The sequence below is a fragment of the Artibeus jamaicensis genome, unplaced genomic scaffold (assembly GCF_021234435.1).
Source record: "Artibeus jamaicensis isolate MK-2021 breed Jamaican fruit bat unplaced genomic scaffold, CSHL_Jam_final contig_548, whole genome shotgun sequence".
Lineage (NCBI taxonomy): Eukaryota > Metazoa > Chordata > Mammalia > Chiroptera > Phyllostomidae > Artibeus > Artibeus jamaicensis.
The window spans coordinates 10839523-10861546 of record NW_026521883.1 but is presented as its reverse complement, the minus strand read 5'-3'; the positions used below and the strand labels follow the sequence as shown (position 1 = coordinate 10861546).

Genomic DNA, 22024 nt, shown 5'->3' with positions numbered 1-22024 from the left:
ATATTTTTTAAAAATGTATCATGGCATGGGTGAGCCCTTTAGACTCACCGCCGTATTCCGCCAGGGGCTGAGCATTCTTTGGCATGTGGCCGGAACAGGACTGAGGAGAAACCCAAGGAGGCCAGGGTCTGAGCTTCCTTCCTGTCTCCTGGTCACTGTCTCAGCTGAGAAGCTCTCTTCTTGACTCTGCCCTTTTTAGCAAAAATGCACATTGGCATTTTGTATAGTAGTGCATGTCTTAATGGTTTTTACTGGTTTCGTTTCTTTTTTTCCCCTTCTGAGGCTCCACAAAGCTATTTTAAGCAAACCCTCATGTTCACAAAAATTACTTGCTGGCCTGGAAAGAACCTTCCTGAAAAATCTAATCAGCCCTTATTCGACAAATCGGAAAATTAAGCTCAAAGAATAAGTCCACGGTCACAAACCGGGACCGAGCCAGGGCTGGTGCACACACCAGTTTCTAGGTTCACAGCGCTCCCCAGACTCAGTCACCAAATGCATGACTTACTAAAAACTTTTCAGTTATTTCTGATTGTTTATATAATATAGAGCAATACTAAGTGTAATTGTAAATTATTTTAACTTTTAGAAGTCACTTTGTCTTCATGGCAGTATTTTAATTTGCTGAATTTTCTTGCAAGCTAAAGGACATATTATGGGTTAGACTAACAAAGATTGTGTTTAAGGAGCAGGAAAAATATATTTTATAACTAGTAACTAAGATTTCAGTTAGATATTTCAGTTAGGTATCTAGCATGCTATCATGACCAAAAAAAGACACTGCTAAGGAAGGACCCAAACACCCACATCTGCACAAGTACAGCATTTCTGCATTTCTGCGCTTCCTACTAATGTTCAACGCTCCTCAAAACACAAAGTGAAGGCTGGGGTGCCCCTCAGGACATAGATAAAGGAGCAGCTTAAAAAAAACCCATGATATAGGTTGTCTGTCGACTCATTCAACAAATAAAGGGGTTGTGATTTCCCCCCAAATGAACAAACAAAGCTGATAACCAGGAAAGCAAAATGACTTTCATAAGCTTGCAAAAAATTATAAAAGTAGCCCAAACAATCCTTTCACACAGGAAATGCAAAAGCATGGTTTTTTAGTTGCGGGAAACACAAAATCAAGACTACTAGACATAGTTAAGGTTTTTAAAGAATAAAAGATTATAATCGAGAGAATTGCAAACACAGTTCTGTCACAGATGTTAAAACTGTCCCACCCAGTCTGAACTCCAGTGACTTTTATAAATAGTTTAAAGAAATTTGTTCATATAAATTGGTACATTTGGACAACTGGCCATTTGGGAAATGTAGATGTTCAGAACATAGATATTTGAGAATCAGCATATTTATTTCCGCTGTCACCTCTGTCTGGTGAGCAAATATTATTATCTTAAAGCGTTAGTGGAGGCTTGTTCACCTGTGTGTCAGTCACTGGTCGTACAGCATCTGGGCCCTGTGAGAGAAACCTCGACTGCTGCTTTTATTGCAGGTGGCAGTAGAAGGCTGGATGTGCTTTAAGCCTTTGTTGAATTACCGTCCAGTGAAATTATTTCCCCTCCCTATACTACCTTTAGCCTTTCCCTACTTCAAAACCCCGCCCATCTAATTCAAATCCACCAGGGGAGGGCCGTCAGATTTCTTCCTTTGATTCGCCTGTTCTACTTCACTATACGTTCCAACTTGCTCTCTAGAAATGCGGTGTTGAGACATGGTCTGTGATGAGCAGTATTTCCCTGCAGCATTTTTGATGGCAGTCCTGTCCCCCTGCCCCACCCCGCCATCCCTGCGTTACACCGTAATCTTAGCCCGGTCACATTTAGCAATGCCACAGGAGAGGGGAAGCTTTCAGCGGCGACATGTGTCTGTCATGCCAATTAAAATAAAATTCTCTCTGAGAGATACGGCAGAGGGAGATTTATCTTAACAGCTTTTAAATCATGGATGTTTGGACCACATGTTAATATATATGGATGACCAAGTATTCTCTCATGTGTTTAATTATTGGGTTTCCTATTGGGAAACCCAATTATTGGGAAATCCTATTGGGTTTCTAGTGGTAGGTTTTTGTTGTTGATGTTGAAAGGAAACATCTTTATCATGAAGATACTGCTTGAAGCATGTGGCTCTCTCCTCCAGTTACTTTGTATTACTAGGAAGAAGCAAAACTGAAGGTATGAATTCAGTGTCTGTGGCGTGAAATGTTTGTTTTTACTCCCCCAGGGGGCTGCAGCCAACCCCGAGAACGAGGACCAGCAGCAGAGGCTGAGAGAGGCCGCAGAAGGTCTCCGCGTGGCCACCAACGCTGCGGCCCAGAACGCTATTAAAAAAAAAATTGTCAACCGACTGGAGGTCAGTACAGAGGCTGAATTTCTGGATGTTCATTTTAGGTGGCAAAGAGCTATTTGGAAGAGTAATCAGATTAACAAGGCAAAGCTCACACAAAGGAGGCTAAATCAAGATTGGTTGATAGAGTTTCATGGTTTAGGTATTAAGAACAATTTGCAAAGTTGGTTTAGGCACATTACACATTTTAGCTCAATGGTTTAGGCACATTGACACAATTTGAAAAACTGCTTCATGATTTCAGAGAGCCAAAGTCTTTTCCAAGTTTAGCATTCTTGAATGAAATTCGAAAAATATTTTTCAGGAGGGCCCCCAGTTTTTTTCTGGCATTGGAGGGTACCCATACTCAGGGCACTGTTAGGTCAGGATCATCAGTGGTATTTGAAAGGCAGGGTCTGTGCCTGGGGTCCCTTTCTTACATGAGCAGCTGTCCGATGCCAACCCTTTAAGGGAAGGGACATACATAAACGTGCCTGTGTGTATGTTGGCTCACCTCCTCTCCCTGTCCTCTCCAGGTTGCAGCAAAGCAGGCTGCTGCCGCAGCCACGCAGACCATCGCTGCCTCCCAGAATGCAGCCGTGTCCAACAAGAACCCTGCGGCCCAGCAGCAGCTGGTCCAGAGCTGCAAGGTGAGGTTTCGGCTGCCAGAGAGCCAGGTCTGCTGTTGATAACCCTTATCGCGTTAGAACGCCAAGTACCCTGCTGACTCGGTTAAATCTGATTGCCGAGGCCCCTAATCCAGTTTGTTCAGGCTCCCGGTTCCAGGTGTTCTCACATGCACACACACGCACACACATACACAGGTCTGGTTTTTGTCTATTAAGTGGACAGCCCGTGAGAAGGAGTGTATGTTTTTTCCAGCATTGTCTTTCCTTTGTCTAGATTCTTTTCTTTCTTTTCAAGACACCAATCAAGGAGGATCAATGACAAGGCCATTTTCGTGCCCTGAAATAGTAACAAAGCATTGAATTTCGAGAGGGCCTTTCTCCCTTTGAGGGGTGGGCCTTCGTAGACGGTTGCTCCTCATCAGAGCCGGCTGAGGGCTGATTGCACCTCAGGAGTTTATTTTATCTTGTCTGGCCTCCCTGGCAGTGTGCTTTGGTGCTTTCTGTAGTTGCCTCTCCGTCTTTCTGACACCTGGGCCTGGATGGCATGTGAGGCCAAGGTGCTCCGAAGGGCACAGTAAATACCTTGGTTGGTTGCCTTCTCTGAGGGCCTGGGGCATTCACCCTCCAAGGAGACCCCTGAATGGTGCCAGACACAAAACCTAATTGTGTAGCCATTGCCCACGTGTTGGCAGTGTGTCTGACTGAAGTCCCCGGAACTGTCTGCCGTTAGCGGTGGGAGCTGGCTGGAGAGACATACGTGGCTGTGCCTCGGGGACTGGGAGCTCGCTGCCCTCCTCCTTGGTTCACATCTCCTCTGGGAAATCACTCACGTGTAAGGGCTGTTGCCGCTTCTACTTCAGAAATGGCTTTACTTCTGAGGGGACCACTCGGCCTCCTAGGTCACGGTGGGAGATGGTCACTTTAAAGTGGACTCACCTCAGGGCTGCTGCTCCTCCATCCTCTACCCTGGGTACTGGGCGTTCCAGTTTGAGAATGAGACAGGCTACTTAGAACAGGGGAAGAGGAGCCATGGAGATGTGGAAGCTGATGGACAGAATGTCCCTGTGAAGTAAGGCATGGGAGCGCTGACACGTGCTGGTAGTTTGTTGCTGCTCTCACTTTCTTCTGACCATGGGGCCGTGTGACTTGAGTTGACCCACCAGTGAACTGTGTAGATTCTTCGATTCTAAGTTTTCAACCATAACATGTCAGGGTGGTATGAAGTGGAACTGGGGACATTCTGTTAAGGCCTCATTATGGCTGAGTGCGTTGGGACCCTTGGGACCCCAGGGTAGGCAGACATGTGTGGGAAAAGGGCACCCAGGGGTTCTGTGTTAGACTCAGGGCTGGTAAGGCCCCAGCTGGGTAAAGGTGCTGTGTAAATCCAAGGTCTGGGACAGGCATCCCGTGGAGTGATAGCACATCCAAAAACATTGATCACTTGGGTCATTTTCCACCCTGTTTTAGTAATTCATCATGCTAGATGTGCTCAGTTTTAACTTTCCTGCTTCCTGTAGGCGGTGGCTGATCACATCCCTCAGCTGGTCCAGGGGGTGAGAGGGAGCCAAGCCCAAGCAGAAGACCTCAGTGCCCAGCTGGCTCTCATCATCTCCAGCCAGAACTTCCTCCAGGTAACACAGAAGCATTCACCTTGGTTGTACCCAGAGCCCACCCCTTCTTCCCCCCACTACTGGGCAGAGTGTGCCCTGTATCCTTAAGGAGAGAAATTCAGGAATTCCACAGCCATAGCAAAGTCTTTGCAGTAAGCAGACCTTAAAGCCTCCTCTTTATATTTGTAGTTTCAGGAGGGGTAGATCCAGCGGGGCAAAGCAAAATGCTTATATGGAGGGAAATTGCCCCAGGAGAAGGCACGTAATCTATTTTTCTTGGGAGCGTCATCTTTTTTTCTCTTCTATGAGGGAAAACATGTAACAGGCTGCAAGTCTGATGAAGAACCTAGCCCTGGGTATTGCTTTAGGTTTTCTAGTTTCGAGTCTAATGCTCTTCTTCATAGCCCAGAAAACAAGAAATGGTGGGTACATCTTCTTCAAAGGCATGATGGTTTCTTGTGGCAATTGTGCAATGAATAAGTATTGTCAGTCTTGTAGGTGAGGGGTGGATTTATTTCAAGGAAAATTAAATAAAAAGAGACAGTTGTGGGAAAACTCCCTTTATGCATATTTCTTGTATTCAAATCTCTCAGCCCTTTCTGTCCGCCTGTGTCTCACACGCAGTTTATGGGATTAGGCAGTTCTCTTCCTTGTGCCTGTCTAGTTGAACCTGCAGTCACAGGACCCATTGTTACATTCATCTGGTTAATTTTTCAAGTGCCATAGACCCCACATACGAAGATAGGAGGTGAAAAGTTGGATGCAGTTCCACTCATTTTGACTATGTACACACAAACACACATATGTGTGTATATTTTTACTTCAACTTCATTGTATATAGACTGTTTTTCATGTTAACTATTATATTATGAGCATTTATGATTTTGAGTAATATTTTATCATCTGGCTATACTCAGTGTTTAGCTATTTTTCCATCATTGTACACATAGGTTGTTTTTAATGACTTGCCATCAAAACAACCTGTGATAGGATGGAAGTCTTTCGACCTGCCTTTTGCCCCTCTTGAATTACTTCCTGAGGGTAGATTTCTAGAAATGGGACTGCAAGCAGCTTGTTTTTATCTTTGGGAATTGTGGCTTAGACGAGCTGTTTCTTTTTTCCTTTGGGTATTGGAGGGCCTGGAGCCAGCAATGTTGTCCACATTGCTGACTAGGACTGTGGGGCCTGGGATAGGGCAGTGTGGACATGTTCCTGGGTCCACGCCGTCCCTGCCCTCATTTTTCCTTTTTATTTTGTTGTTTAATTCTGTGATGATCGACCCATCAGATTTTTACAAGAATACGGCAGAGTGAGAAATAAATAGAAATGGTATTGGCAGATCAAAAACTCTCTTCGTACATGTTGTAAAATGCCTTTCCAGAAGGCTGAATGAATCTAAATTTACAACTAGCCATGTGTGGAGCATGTGTTTTAATACATCTTTTCCAAGTTGGGGAATCAAGCATTTAAAAAAGTAGATTTTTAGGCTTCAGCTACAGACCACACCAGAGTACCACCATCCTGCTCCTGAATAGCAGATCCTTCATGGAGGGCAGAAGTTGGTGGTCAGTGGTCACAGCCAGTCCTTGCAGCTGACTGGCCTGGGTAATCCCTCCCATTGACCTGCCAACAACCATCAAGGCTCAGCTACAAGAGGAAGTTGTACTCACCCCACATAAAGTACCCAGCTTGGGTGCTAGGGAAGGTGGTGTCACTGGACCCTACAGGACACCTACTATATCGGGACACACTACCAAGACAGGAAGTATAGCAGCTCTACCTACTACATAGAAACAGACACAGGGAGGCTGCCAAAAGGAGAAGATAAAGAGACATGGTCCAAATAAAAAAAGTAGATAAAAACTCCAGGAAAAGAACTTAAGAAAATTGAGATGAGCAATCTATTAGATGCCTCTGGGACAACTTCAAGTGGTCCAACATTCACATAATAAGGGTGCCAGAAACAGGAGAGAAAGAGCAAGAAATTGGAAATATATTTGAAAAAGTAATGAAAGAAAAATTTCCTAATTTGGTGAAGGAAATAAACATGCAATTCCAGGAAGCACAGAGAGTTCCAAACAAGATGGATGCAAAGAGGCCCACTCTAAGGCACATCATAATTAAAATGCCAAAGGTTAAAGATAAAGAGAGAATCTTAAAAGTGGCAAGAGAAAAGTAGATAGTTTCCTACCAGGGAGTTCTCATGACACTGTCAGCTGATTTCTCAAAAGAAACTTTGCAGGCTAGAAGGAATTGGCAAGAAATATTCAAAGGCATGAAAAGTAGGGACCTACAGCCAAGATTGCTCTACCCAGCAAAGCTATCATTTAAAATCGAAGAGCAAATAAAGAGCTTCCCAGACAAGAAAAAACTAAAGGAGTTCATCATCACCAAACTACTATTATATGAAATGTTAAAGGGACTTATTTATTTATGAAAAAGATCAAAGCTATGAACAACAAAATGGCAAAAATACATTTCTATCAACAATCAAATCTAAAAAATGAGCTAAATAAACCAGAATCATGGATATGGAGAGCGTTTTGATGGTTGCCAGATGAGAAAGGGGTATGGAGAGAATTGGTGAAGAGGCGAGGGGATTAAGAAGTACAAGCAAGTAGTTACAGATGTAACTACTGAAAGTACATATTTCCTATATGTACTTTACATGGGGATGTAAAGTACATATAGGAAATGGAATAGCCTAAGAACTTATACACGTGACCCATGGACATGAATAATTGTGTGTGGATTGCCTGAGGGAGTGGGGGTGCTGAGCTACATTTAAAATATATTTAATTATATTTAAAATATAATTTAAATTATATTTTATAGCCAATAAAATATAATTTAAAAAATAAATAATCATCTTTTACCAGTTTACTTGGTAAAGTTCTTATTGTTTGATTTTGCATTTCCTTGTTTTTCACAATTTCTTGTTTAGGTTCTTTGCTTGCTTTTTGAACACTCATGCTGGTTTTCTTAAGTTCTCGTGAATTCTTAAATATTAAAAACATTAATTTTTATTCTTAGTATCTATGATCTGGCACTTGGATTAATGTTTACTAAGAATAGTTGTACAGCCTGCATATGCAAACCCTTAAAAATATGCGTATTTTTGCTCCAGAAATTCTGCCTTTAAAAACTTATAGAAAAAATTAGGAACATGTACAAAATTTTAGCTACAAAGGTGTTTATCATACCATTATTTCTTATATTGGAAAAATGAAAACATGCTCAACATTACAGGACTACCAAAATATTAACATGTAAAATGTAATACTGTATAGCTATTTAAAAGATAGAATATGTAAAACAGGGAATTTGAAAATAGAATAAATTGTATTATATATAGGCATGAGCACAGACATTTCATGCATGGTGAAATTATTCTGGGCAGTGAGAAATATAATAGGTTATTTTATTTGTTTCATTTTTGTCTGCCTATATTTTTAAAAAATAATGTTTGGGATATATTTCAGACATAGTTAAAGAGCTATTCTAGGAAACACAAAGAACCATATTTAATACAAAACTCTCTTTAAATCTGTTTTAAATGAGAATTTCAAGCCACTATCCCAATTTTGCCCCTTCCCCATTGACACGGCCTTTTATTTGATTATGTTTCAACACTCTTTGAATGTCCTGCCCTCCAGTGTCTGATCCAGGGTGGGAATTTTCGGGGAGAATGTAGATGGTTTTCATACCCCTTGTTTTAGGGTCAGTTCTAGCTGATGTAGTGGCCTTGCTGCCTGGGTCAGCTTTCTCCTTACTGCCCAAGAGCTGCCTTACTTTCTGCCCATCTCTCTACAGCCTGGAAGCAAGATGGTGTCTTCTGCCAAAGCCGCAGTGCCCACTGTGAGTGACCAGGCTGCCGCCATGCAGCTGAGCCAGTGTGCCAAGAATCTTGCCACCAGCTTGGCGGAGCTGCGTACCGCCTCGCAGAAGGCAAGTGGACCCTTGTCACACAAGTTAGCCTGTTGGGAAAGGGGCTTTTAATTCCTTCCTGCATGTGTAACCTGGGTGCTACCCAGGACCTGGGCACCGCTGGGCATATTTCTTGTCCATTTCATTGGCATGACCATTAAAGATGCCCTGCAGGTACATTGGCTTTTAGCACTTTTAGCCACAGTCTCTTCGACTTATTTATCACCTCTGGTTACAGATGACTTTCGTTAAACTAGTTCAGGTTGCACACTCCCCCTCCTCCCGTACCCTGGGACAAGCAGTGGTCTCCCCCACCCCACCCCCCAGAATCAGAGGGGAGACTAATAGTCATCAGTTTCTTGGTGCCAGGTAAATTGCGGGCCAGAGTGATTGTATCTTCCAGCCATCATCTTGTGAACTTAATAACAAATTATTTAGGAATCAACTCTATTTGGGGGGCTGTGTATATTATAGTTCTTGCCCTGAAATTTTTTCATATCTTAAGTGGAAGCATTCACCTTAACAAAGTCCTCAATCACACAGAATTAGGGATTAATGAGTTTCTGTCTCTGGAACTTATTAATTACCACAAGGCCTCATTACCACACTGTTTGATGTGGCATTAGCAAGACGTTCTGGCATGAATTCATTTTTCCCCTGTAACAATCCCTTTATAGGAACAGACAGCCTCATCCATGAACAAGGGAAGAAGGATAGAAGGTGATTTGCATTCTTAACATGAGCGGTGCCCTATATCACCAAAGAAAAATATCCAGAGCTTTAGATTATATCCAATAAAAAGTACTCTGAGCGGTTGTGTCTCAGAGAGAGGTCCAAAGACCATCTGTATCAGGGCCAGCTGGGGGCGGTTAGGGTGCCCCTCCCTGGGCCTTTCTCTGTGCAACCGAATCAGAATCTCGGGACATAGAGCATCTGAGTTTTAACAGATTACTTCAGTGAGTTGTAGACACACACCGACCTCAAGCAACTGCTCTGGAGCAGTGAGCCTCAAAGTGGGACTCAAGCAAGGATGGTCCACTGTGCACAGGAAGATGCTGAGAGCGTTCAGATGATGTTTACACAGTGTAAGGGTGAAGAATATCAGCTCTGGAATCAGGCTGTTGAGCTTAAATTCTGGCCTTGCAGTTGGCTGATTTTCTGACTTAGGCAAGTTAATTAATCTCTCTGTGCCCCAGTTTCCTCACTGGGTAATACCAACACATAGAAATAAGTCAATTAGTATTTATTGCCGCTGTTGTTACTATAACTTAAAGAAGGAAAGAAATTCAGATTTATCAGTATTTAATACACTGATCCATAATTATACATGTACATAATTTATTAACATATATGTATTGGGAGATTATGAAAACAATTGGAGATCAATATTGTATAAGGTCAAGAGAATGACATTTTGTTAGATTCCTAAGGAATAAAATTTTTCATAGTCTTCAGTATGAAAGAATAATGGTTTATAATCCAGAAATTTGTAAAGAGAATCAGTAGGTCAGTAAAGACTTGGTTCCAGAGTCATGGATTCCTTCATTCATTTCCTCCTTTCTTCCTTTATTTATGTACATACCGTGGCTTCTCAGGCCTCTCTGTGGGCACATGCGCTGCTGGGTGCCCGGTCTCGAGAACCCAGACACAGTAAATAAGTGGGTGCCCTGTCTCGAGAACACAGACACAGTAAATAAGAATCCTCTTGGTCTAAGAGGCAAATGCATTTCAGAGAGAAATAGCTTCAAGGAGACTCTCACGTATATCCAATTATGAAGAATACATAATTTATTATTCAGGGAAGTTAGGACTAAGGTTCTGACTGAGGATGGTTTTTGTCACCTTGGGAAATGCACACCACCCTCGCATCCTGTCGCCAGAGTTTGAGATTCACTGGGGGTGCGTCCAGAAAGAAACTGCCCGTGTTGCAGAATCCTGGAGCACTTCCAAGCGGACTGTGTATTCACGTTCCCAACTCTATTGACAGGCCCATGAAGCCTGTGGTCCTATGGAAATCGATTCAGCTCTGAGCACGGTGCAGACACTTAAGAATGAACTGCAGGATGCAAAGATGGCCGCTGTGGAGAGTCAGCTGAAACCACTTCCAGGGGAAACGGTAAGAGTGTGGGGCAGGGCACTGCCTTTGTTACCATCAGTTAGGCTTCCTGAACTTCAAACATTTTGAATGCAAACCCTTGGAATCATCACATTTTTTTTAGAACTGCCCTGAGGGCACCCCTGGTGCTCGTTCCTTGTGCTTTCCTGGGATTGGCTATTAATGCTCATCCCTCTGACTATATAAACAAGACACATGCCAGTGTTTGCAGCCAGTGTCCTAACCCTGCGGGCTTTTCTGAGAAGAAGGTCAATGCAGCCAACAGGCTAGGTTTGGAACTAGGAGCTCTGGCTCTCTGGATCCACCTTGTGTCATCACCCAGCCTTGCACAAGTCCCATCTCTCCTCTCAGGCATTTTATCTAGAAAACGAGTGGCAGGGTGGTTATAAAGATAAGTACTGGAGATACTGCCAAGGTTTTTTAAAAAATAAGGAAACCACCAAAAACACCATTCACTTAGCACAAAGCCCTGGGAAGAACAGTCTTCATGGTGCAATACCTCCTGATGCTCACGTCGAGGTTTTCTTGGCTGTAGTTTAGCAACACTCCTCACTTATACACACCTTCTTCACACAGGACTGAGCATCACTAATAAAACACCACCATTTATAAAGCGCTGTGTACACACAGATACAGTTTGTCCTGATGGTAACTTAATGACAAAGTTTTGTTAATCCCATTTTAACAGCCGAGAAAACAGGTGTAGATGTTTTCACTGTTTCGTCCAATGTTTACCTGCCAGGTAGTGGAAGAACAAAGGATTGAGTCCAAATCCACAGGGACTCCAAATCCCAAGCTTTCCATCGCTCATGTTGAAAGTAATCTCTTAACTACTGCTGCTCTATGGATGATCTAAAGACTAGAATATATGGTGCTTCAGGACACCTTATTTACTATAGAATGATGTCTAGTATGTAAGAAGCACTCAGAAAATATTTGTTAAATCAGGCTACCTCTAATTGTAAGGAAGAGGAAACTCAGACTCAGAGAGGTTAAGTCACTTGACCAAAGTCACCAAGCTAGTGATAAAGTCAAGCTCGGCTCTGGGACCAGTGGTGTTGCGATGTGGTCCAGGTTCAACCCTTTGCAAACCTCTGCACTCAAGGGAGACCAGGAGAGGTTTGCCTGACCTAAATCCTGCCTTTACACAGAACAACTAGTCAGTTAGAATACAAGGAACACCATGTAAGTTTTAAAGAAATTGTTTGCCCTTAAAGAGTGTGTGTACTGTGTTACAACATGTTGTTGTCTATAATGGCTGAGCCTCTATTTTTTATCCGAAAGCACTGCCTCTCTTACAAAGCATGCCTTGGAATAAAAAATGCACAGGTTCTCCGCTGCCTCTCTGCACTCCCTCAGTGTGTCTAGAAGTTCTCGTCCAGAGTGTTGCCCTCGTCTAGTAATCAAGTAATTACCCATACTCTAGGCCTTCACTGCCTTTGTTCTCTGAATTATTTATTCAGTTTACAAAGCAAGATGATGGGCTGTTCATGGGAAGGCAAGCACTTTGCCTACTTTCAAAATCTTCTGTACCACTCCAAACCTCTATTTCTGTTACATTTCCTTCTGGTTAGAGCTCCTCAAAGTATAATGATCAAATTGAACAACGTAATGGTCCCACAGGCCAGGAAGGTGGTACAGCTGGATGTCTGCCCACTTCCTGCCAAGGCATTATTAATTCTCACTAAGGATTTGTTGCAGACTTTCTAAATTAGCTCTGAAGGCATAATACTAATAGCTACCATTTGTGGATGATATGCCTTAATTCTCTGAAAGCCTTCTGAGCTAGGTATTATACTCTCAAGAAGCCAAAGCTTAGAGAGGTTCAGTAATTTACCCAATTTCTTATAAGTTCACACTTGGGGGAAGGGACCAGAGGGTAAGGGTTTGAACCTACATTTGTTCATCCTAAAGCTTGGGTTGTTTCCCGTCTATCACCTCACTCCTTCTTGGTGCCATTGGTGATAAGTTGGAAAAGAGCTAAGGCCCGAGGCATGATCTACATTATGTTTATGCTGACTCAGTGAATTTCCTTTCTCCTAAGTTCTCTCCCCCCTTGAATATTTTACAGCTGGAAAAATGTGCTCAGGACCTGGGAAGCACCTCCAAAGCGGTGGGCTCCTCCATGGCGCAGCTGCTGACCTGTGCGGCTCAAGGCAACGAGCACTACACAGGTGAGGTTCGCACTCTTGTGATGCATGCGGCCAGGCGCGGGCCTTGGGGGTGGGAGTTCGTTGAGGCGACAATAAATCTGACTCTTTTTTAAAGCAGTTCAACACATAATTGTGAGGCACTTTCCACATGCTTGCTACTGGGCTTGATGATATCTGCATACAGAGACTGAATAATTTATGACTCCCCAAAACTGTTAGTGGGTCTCACCCCTATTAGCCTATAAGCCAACTTGTAATAATGGAGTATTATTGGTCCCAATAATTGTATTAATGGTCCTAATAATCATAAACTTCTGGCATTATCTGTGGATGACTCTTGAAATCCTCCTAAAGTAAAGAGGAACAAAACGTCAAAGAGAATCAGAGAGGAGATGACAGCAAATAAGATATCAATGAAATTTTCCAAGATGGAAGGAGACAAATAAGTAGGAACTGAAAGAACCAAATAAGTAAAAACTTAAAAGTCTGCAGAGAGATGGATCATTGGAGTGCTGGAGACACCAGGTCCCCCTGAACAGGAGTACACTGTAAGGAACAGATTGTGTAATTATCAACTCTAGGAAAAACACCAGGTGCTTTTCTCTGTAAGAAAGAAAATGCTGCCGTTGTAGGAAGTAGACCCAGGAGGGATTCTGTGGCTATCTGAAATGAAAGTATCGAGAAGTTGCAGTATAAGCCCATTGCTTGAAAATATAACAATGAGAAGAACACATAAAGAACTGAGAGGCTCTGGGAGTAGGAAGCAGGTGGGGAGAAATGGGTGTGGAGTTTTACTTTTGCTGTACAACGGTATCGCTTGAATTTTTGTTGGTGTGTTTGAAATATACATTACTATTAAAGTATAATATACATCCAGAAGAGAACATGCATCCTAAATGAATACCTTCATGGGTTATCACAAGTACAGTGCACCCAAAAACCACCACCACGACCCAATAATGGCACATTTCCAGCACCTCAGCAGAACTGCTCGATCATGGGCCGTGCAGCTCGTCAGCCACTCTCCTTCCATCAGTAATGAAAGGTCCAGTTGTTTGTATGCTCGTCACCACTTTGCACTGTCAGTGATGGCCATTCTGTTGGGTACACAGTAGTGTCACATTATGGTTTGAATTTGTGTTTCCCTGATGGAAAGTGCAGTCGAGGACCTTTTTGTGTGTTCCTTGGTCAGTTGGATATCTTCTTCTGTGAAATACCTGTTCATGTCCTTTGCCCATTTTTTAAAACTTGAGTTTTCTGTCCTTATTTATTTGTACGTATGCTTTGTGGCTTATATGTGTTTCTTGTATCTTGTGGCTTACCTTTTGACTCTCTTAAAGGTGTTTGTTGGTGAACAAAATTTAAATTTTAATATAGTCCAGTTCACACTTATTTTCCTTCATGGTTAGTACTTTTTATTTCCTATTTTAAAATTTTGCCTCTCCAAGATCATGACGCTATTCTCTGTTACATTCTAGAAGTTTTATTGTTTTACTTTTCACATTTAGAAGTACAGTCATTCTGGAGACGAGTTTGGTATGTGCATATAGAAACCTAGTTTAGTTCTTTTCCGTACGGACATGCATTTGACCTAGCACCACTTTTTGAATGACCGTTGTTTTTCCCAGTGGTCTTAGAACCACTTCATCGTAAATTAAATGAACAACGTATGTGCGAGTCGGGTTCTGATCTTGTATTCTTTCCCATTGTTTTAATTGCTTGTCATTACCTTACTACCACACTTCCCTCATTTCTGCAGTTGTATGTATACTCAGTGTCAGTATCCGATAATACGAGTCCTCCTCACTGATGTTCTTCCTCAGATTAGTGTTGACTGTTCTTGGCCCTTTGCAGTTCCACATAATTCTAGAATCAGCCTCTCAGTTTCTACCCACCACCCCCAGAAAAGATTCTTTTTTTTTTTTTTTTTTTTGCTTATGTTACGTGAATCGATTTTGGGGTAATTGATATCTTTACATTATTGAATTTTATCACAGTCTTCTAATCTGTGAATAGGTATGTCCCTCCATTTATTTAGATTTTTTTCTCTCAATACTGATATATAGTTTTCTGCTTAGAAGACTTTGTTTTCATTACAGTATACATGATACAGCTTTTCCCATCCTTTTAAACTTTTCTGTGTGTTTGTATTTAATGTCTATCCTGTGAGTATTGTGTAGTTGTGCTGTTGTGGACAGAGGAGTTGTGAGTGTGACCATCTTTTTCTTTCATTTGGGATATTTGGTCTATTTACATATAATGTGATTACTGGTAATATCGATGTTTGATTCTATTATCTTACTCTTTTTTCTTTATATCCTACCTGTTCTACATTCCTTTTTCTCTTCTTCCTTGTCTTCTTTTAGAAGTATGTATATTTGTTAAATTCTATTTGTCTGCTTTTGATTAGCTTGTTAGTTGTACATTTATTTCCTATGCTTTTACATTCTTTAAAGTCTAATATAAGTCTATATTTACCTCTTTCTGGACAGTGCAAGAATCTTGGCACACTTTAACTTTTTTTACATCTTTTCAACTCATTTACTACTTTTGTTTTAATTCTACGTATATTTTAGTCTCCTCCATACAGTCTCAGTGTTGCTTCACACAGTCGGTGTTGGTTGACTTACCCCCATGTTTACCTCCATCGCTCTTCATTCTTTTCTGCATTTCTGGGTGTCCACCTGGGATTATGTGCTTTCTACCCGAAGACCTCCCTTCATCACTTCCTTTAGTGTTGGGTCTACAGCGACCTATCCCTTCAGTTTCTGTTTCTCTAAAAATGTTTTTGTTCAGCCCTTATTGTTTGTTTGGGTGGATAATTTCACTTATTATAAAATTTTAGGTTGGCAGTTCTTTTCTTCCAGTCTTTGAAGATGTTATTCCATTGTCTTCTGGCTTCCTTTATTTCTATTGTGAATTCGGCGTCAGTTTACTCTTCTGCAGGTAACGTGGATTTATTATACCCCTCTACTTGCTGTTTGAATTTTCTCAGCCATTCGTTTCCAAGTAAAGTGCCTAGAGGAGTTTTCTTGCATGTTTCTCCTGCTTTGGGTTGTAGTGCCCCTTTAAAATGGGATCCGTTGTCTTACCAAAGATTTTTTTATTTGTTTTTTGTTTTATTTATTTATTTTGGAGGGGGAAAACTTTCAACCATTGTATCTTCAAATATTACTTCTGCCACATTTTTTTCTCTTTCTCTTTATAGGCATCAGCTACCACATGTTAGACATTTTTACTTTTTTGTGTGTTTCCTAGGCTCTTTTCTATATTTGCCATAATGTTTCTTCTTTGTGCTTCAATCTCATTTTTTCTTGTGATTTATCTGCAGCTCATGATGTCTCTCTTTAGTTGTTTTTCTGCTTTCATGACCTTTTGTGGAGTTTTCAATTTTAACTGTTATATTTTTCAGTACTTGAATAGCCATTTGATTATTTTCTTATAGTTTCCATTTTTCTGCTGAACGTCTCTTACCTAATTTCTTCAGTGTATTTATCACAGTTATTTACTGTTCGGGTCCAATAACTCCCAGCATCAGAATCACATATGGGCCTGTTTGTATTGTCTGTTTATTTTCTCCTCTTCATTTTCACACATTGGTCTTAGCTCCTTGTGTTTCTATATTGTAGAGATAATTTGAGGCTCCAGCTTGTGTTTCCTTCTCTCAGACAATTATTCTTTGCTTCCAGCAGGTGGCTAAGACAGGGACAGCACCATAAGATGAGCAGGGATTGAACTGACTGGAAATTGTGCCGTCTATTTCCAGTTTACCTTTTAGGGTGTAGTCCTTTGTGACTCCCATCTAAACATCTATGTTGTTTGCCAGGACCAGTCCATTTCTTGGGCTCAGAACCATGCTTTTGTATCTTCCCAGACCCGTGAGATTTCTGGAAGCTCCGCTCAGCTCCTGGGCACCAGTTTACAAACTCGAAAATGCCCTGAGGGGAACTGCGGCGCTGGACTTGCTTCTCTGCGCCTTTTTTACTGTCAGGGTGTGAAGCTCGCTGCCTTGGCACTCACAGCGCCCTCAAACTGACAGTTTCCTGTAAATTTTTCCCTGGGTTTCCAGTGGTTTTTCTCAGGGAGGGTTCATCTGCAATAAGTTACTCTGCCATTACTATAAGAAAAATTCTTTTTATTTTTTAAAAACTGTGTGTACTTGTTACTTTGAAAATAAGAGCACAGTTAGAGTTATGGCATAGTACAACATAGTACCTGCAATAAGGAGGTACAGTTCTGTTAGTGGGAGGGTCAGGGAAATTTTCACAGTGGAATTGACTCCTGATCAGGGTTTTAAGAATTGTTTAGGATTCATTTAACATTCAAGAAGAAGGAAAATTATATATAAATTCTTAAAGCGTAGAGGGTATGCGAGGCTTAGGTTTTAAGCATTTCTCAACATTCCTGAAATCTGGCCAGATTTCATGTAGACGGTGAAATGCATCCTTAATGCAGCGAAGACTGCTTTCCGAGTTACATCATCTGATAGTGATAACATCCAGGATGCCAGACTGTCTAGTTGGTATCTGAAAAAGCACCTAAAAGTAGCACCATTTCGTTTTGGCAGAAGTGGAATAGGTGGATGCGGAAGTGGGAGCTGCATATAAGGTATCCCAAAGGTGAGGGAAAGGAAGGCTGACCCAATGAACAGAGAGAGGTCCTAGCAAAAGGCAAGGAGGTGAGCAGTAAGGAGACGAGGCTGGAAAGGTAGGCTGGGGTCAGGTCCTGGCGGGCTTCTTGAGCCAACTTAAGTAATTTGAAATGTAACCTAAGAGCATGTGAAAACACTGAAGAGTCTTTATCCCTGGCTGCAGTTTGTATCGCCTTTTATGTAGGTTGCCCTTCCTCTCATGTGCCAATAGATGGAAGGAAGCAGAGTTGGAGGGAGGGAGACCAGAGACACGGCTGCTGTGTTCATCCGTGTTGGGGGTGGTAGTAGAGATGAAGGAATTCGCTGAAGAAAGAGAGGCCTGACAGTCAGGGACTGGTGAGGAATGTCAGGGGCGGGAGTGAGCTGGGCACGTGGACAGCTCTAAGTGTTTGGCCTGGTGGTTGAATGAAGAGTCGTATGAGTCCTTGTGGTTGAAATGCGGGACCACTGGCAGGTATGTTGTTGGATGCCAGGGTCGGCTTTAAATGCAAGCAGTTTGAAGTGCCCATTAGGCAGCTAGATAGTTGTCTGGGCTTAGTAGAGAAGTCTGGGCTAGAGATAAAGATTCACAAATGTTTAATAAACTGATAATGATTGAAACCAAGGATATAGATAAGTTTGCCTAGAGGGGAGTGGCTATCAGATGTAACCCTGAGGAATTCAAATACATTAACAAAGGCTGAGCAATAGAAACCTTCGTGAGAAATGAGAACACGCAGCCTTGGAGAGAGCGAGGAAACCAGGAGAGAGGGAAGTCTGTAGAGCCACAGAAATGGTTGCTAACCAGAAAGTCACCCAAGAGTGACATAGAAACATCCATCAGCTTTAGGAAAAACAAAAACTGCTCTCCCTGTTGAAGGCAGTTGCAGGAAAGTTGAAGAATGGATGGGAAGCAAGGAGAGAATGCAGGTGTGGACAGCTTCTCCCCGGGTCTCAGGTCCCTCGTCGACAGTTAGGTGTGTAGGGCATTCAGAAGTTAACAGTAGCTGTACGGGGCTGGACTCTGATGCAGATGTGCATTTGTTTGGCTAGGGGAGTATTCAAAATACACTTCTCTTCAGCTGAATACGATTGCATAGACAGAAGCCTTTTCACATTCTTTGGAACAGATTAAAAATCTCTCCTACCTGGTTTTAACCTTGTGAGTTTGCCATGGACTCTAATATTGTCTACATGCAACCTGAATTCTGATCAAGAATAACTACAAAAAATTCCACTCTATTTCAAGTCACTAGTATGGCTTCTTAAGACTGTTGCTGAATATAGTTTAAGGTCCAGAAAGCAAGAATACTGGGAAAGTGATTTGTGTCTTCAAAGGACTGTGGTTTTGAAACTGGTCTGCTTTGGTATTTCCCACCAGCAGCTCTGGCATCGTCATGCACACCTGACTATGGGAATCGTTTCACTGGGAGGGTGCTGTTTGCTTGGAGACCTGCCTCTGGTGATTCTCATCATTACCATTGAAAATGCTGCTGGGAGTTTGGCCACGTGCAGCCTTGAACGTTCACTGGGCTCCCCGGCCTCTGGTGGCCTCATTCCATCCTTTTGATGGTGTGGCTTCCTTTTTCTGGGAAACCTGATTCCTCCAAAGAAGGCCCTTGATGTGCTCTGAGATTTAATAGCCAGTCCTTAGCAGAAAACATGTGGATGGACAAACTTCAGCTTTTGGAATTCAGTTCTTCTGGTTCCTGCCTTTTTAAAAAATTATCTGAGTCTATAAAAGGCTTTTCAGTAAATGACTCTTGCATAAACATGACTTTTCTTATTGCATATGTAAATGTTTTATTCTTCCAAAGTCACGCACGACTCAAATAGAAACGGATTCAGGAGTTCACACAGTAAATAGGAAGGCAAGCGGAGAGGACTGAAACTCACAGGGTACAGCTTTCAAAGGGCTGCTATCTCAGCCTTTCCTAAGACTTGTGGGAAACTGAGGCCCAGAGGACAAAGGCAACAGTCTAGGCACCCCAGCCAGTGAGCAGCAGAGCCAGAGGGAGATGAGGTCTCAACCGCATCCGCAGCTCTTCTGAGCAAGGACACCCTTCGGCCCTGTGCCTGAAGCTTCAACATAAAATGGAATGGCTGCTTCACTCAGCCTGTTTCTCTCCTTTGCCTTAGCTGTATAGTCTTTGTGTTTTCCCTTCTGGGCTTCTCTGCCACAGAGACGCAGGGTTTCAAATCTTTGATTCCACACGCTGCACTCGGAAGTGTGACATGAGAAGCGGTAGATGGGCAGTTTTGTAATTTGCCATGATTACATCATGGAGTTGTGTCCCAGCTGTGTGGCTCACTAAATATTTACAGACTGGCAAGGCTGCAACACGGCGAAGTTGTCTTGTTTTATGGGCCGGGGGCTGGTTGCGCTCTTTATTGTATTGTGGCACCTCACCCTCCTCCGTGAGAAGAGGACCACCCACAGCGTCTGAGTCAACCAACCGTCCTGCTGAAGCCTTTAGAAAAGAGTCACCTCGGAGTTTAGTGACAGAGAGAAACTGATTTGTCCATTTTTCATGCAGATGTTATATGTTTTAGCAAGATCCCTCATAGTTCTTTGTCCCAAAGAGCACTGTGCAGAGAGTCTGGCCCGAAAGTTAGAAAACCTCAGATCCGCCTCTGGTGCTGCCTCTAAAAAACCATGTCTGTGGGCAGGCGCTGGGCCTCCTCTGGGAAACGTGTCAAAGGGATGAGCTGTAAGGCCGGCTGTGCTGCAGTTCTCAGGGTTCTCGGACTCCTCCATTACATGCTTGGCGTTTCTGGTCTGCATCCTCTTCTTGGGTGTCCAAGTGCTAGGTGCCATGTCAGAAGGCTCACTAGAGTTTTTAAGGACCAGTTTATACTAGCAGTTTATCACCAAGTCCCATCATCTTTAGAAGTGAATTTCAAGACAAACAGGCACATCACAAAAGAGGATATCCCAATGGCCATTAAGTGAAAAAAGCCTCAACGTCACTACTCACTAGGGACCTGAAAATCAAACCTCAGTGAGATGCACAAGGACACCCACCAGAAAAGCCAAAATAAAAATCTGACATGAGCAACTTTTGGCTAGGATGTAGAACAGCTGGAACGCGTGTGCATTGCTGGTAGAGTGAGTAATGGCAAAACCATTCTGAAGAAAGCCTGTACCTCTAAAGCTAAATATACACTTACTCTGTGGCCCCGCAGTTGGGCTCCTACGTTTATATTTAAAAGAAATGATTTCATATGTCAACCTAAATGCATGTACAAGAACTTTCTTGGTAGCTTTATTTATAATAGCCCAAACAGGAAACAATCCAAATGTCCAACAGAAGAATGGATAAACAAATGTTGATGTGGTCACATAATGGAATACTACACATCAAGAAAAAGGGATGCGCCATTGTGGGTAACAGTGTGGGTGACTGTCACAGCATTGTGGTCAGAGGACATGAACTGGGGAAGGACACAAGTGAGGGAAGTGGTCTCTGTCTCCGTCTGGATGATGAGTATGTGTGGATGTACACATGTGAAAATTCACTGAGCTGCTCACAGAGACTTGTTCACTTACTGTGTGTGTAAGTTTGTACAGTACAAACAATTGAGATGTGAGTTTGAATGATTGGTTCATCTGCATATGACACCATGCACTTGGTGTTTTAGGTCTAGGGCCAGGTAGGGCAGTGGGGGGGGGTGAGGAAAACCAGAGGGAAATCATTTGTAGCACGGCATTTGTTATACCATCTCTCTCGGACTGGCCCAGAGCCAGTGGGGGGGGGGGGGGGGGGAGGCACAGCAATTCAGATTTTATAATATATAATTTGGGGCTGAGCCATGCCTGACACCGTCAGAGGGTTCTCTTCGTTCTAGGAGGCTCTGGTCTATCGGTTTACTGGGAAGCATGGCATTAGGTGGAATCCAGCAGTCTGTTGCCTCTTATCCACAGGGGTGGCTGCTAGAGAGACGGCCCAAGCTCTGAAAACACTGGCCCAGGCTGCCCGTGGGGTGGCTGCGTCGACGAGCGACCCCGCAGCTGCACACGCCATGTTAGATTCTGCCCGCGATGTGATGGAGGGCTCAGCCATGCTCATCCAAGAGGCCAAGCAGGCCCTGATTGCACCTGGAGACGCGGAGAGTCAGCAGAGACTGGCCCAGGTGAGGCTGGAACTGGAGCTGTGGCCGCCACTGAAGGGGCCTGTTCGCAGGCTCCCTCCTGGGCACTTTTCTTCTGGTCTGACCACTTCTGCTCAGGACGTTTCAAAGTGCCACAGTGGTGCTGGCCATACATACATAATACCGACTTTCGTAAGTCTTGCCGAGTAGCCCACGTGATGTGTCAACAGAGCATGGGGGACTTTATTGAAATCTGCCCTTGGAACTTTAGAAGCCAGGACACAGGAACTTTTAGAAGCCTGTGTGTTTGGGCCGACGCATGCTTAATTAAGTACAGTCTTCTCTCAGCCTGGGAGATAAGGTAGATACAGTTGGCCAACCCCTCAGAGTTTTAAACTCTGACTCACTATTGCCTCATAAGATGAGTCTTCAACTACCTAAAGAAGCTGGTTGGCTAGAGACCATCTAAGCAGAGTTCTAGACAGGGAGCTTGGAAGGAGATGCTTTTGATGAAAGGGAATGTCCTAACCCACTTC

At 43.0% G+C, this 22024-nt stretch overlaps 1 protein-coding gene across 7 annotated transcripts in view; it reads left to right on the top strand.

The window, feature by feature from the left end:
- The window catches only part of TLN2 (talin 2), a 409343-nt gene that overhangs the window by 278994 nt on the left and 108325 nt on the right, over window positions 1-22024 (top strand). For all 7 annotated transcript variants that reach the window (XM_053670053.1, XM_037151006.2, XM_053670051.1 and 4 more), the window contains 7 exons: window positions 2230-2358; window positions 2868-2981; window positions 4478-4591; window positions 8384-8518; window positions 10485-10613; window positions 12685-12787; window positions 21322-21530. In XM_053670053.1, the coding sequence (XP_053526028.1) occupies window positions 2230-2358; window positions 2868-2981; window positions 4478-4591; window positions 8384-8518; window positions 10485-10613; window positions 12685-12787; window positions 21322-21530 (933 nt within the window). The remainder of the gene's footprint in view (window positions 1-2229; window positions 2359-2867; window positions 2982-4477; window positions 4592-8383; window positions 8519-10484; window positions 10614-12684; window positions 12788-21321; window positions 21531-22024) is intronic.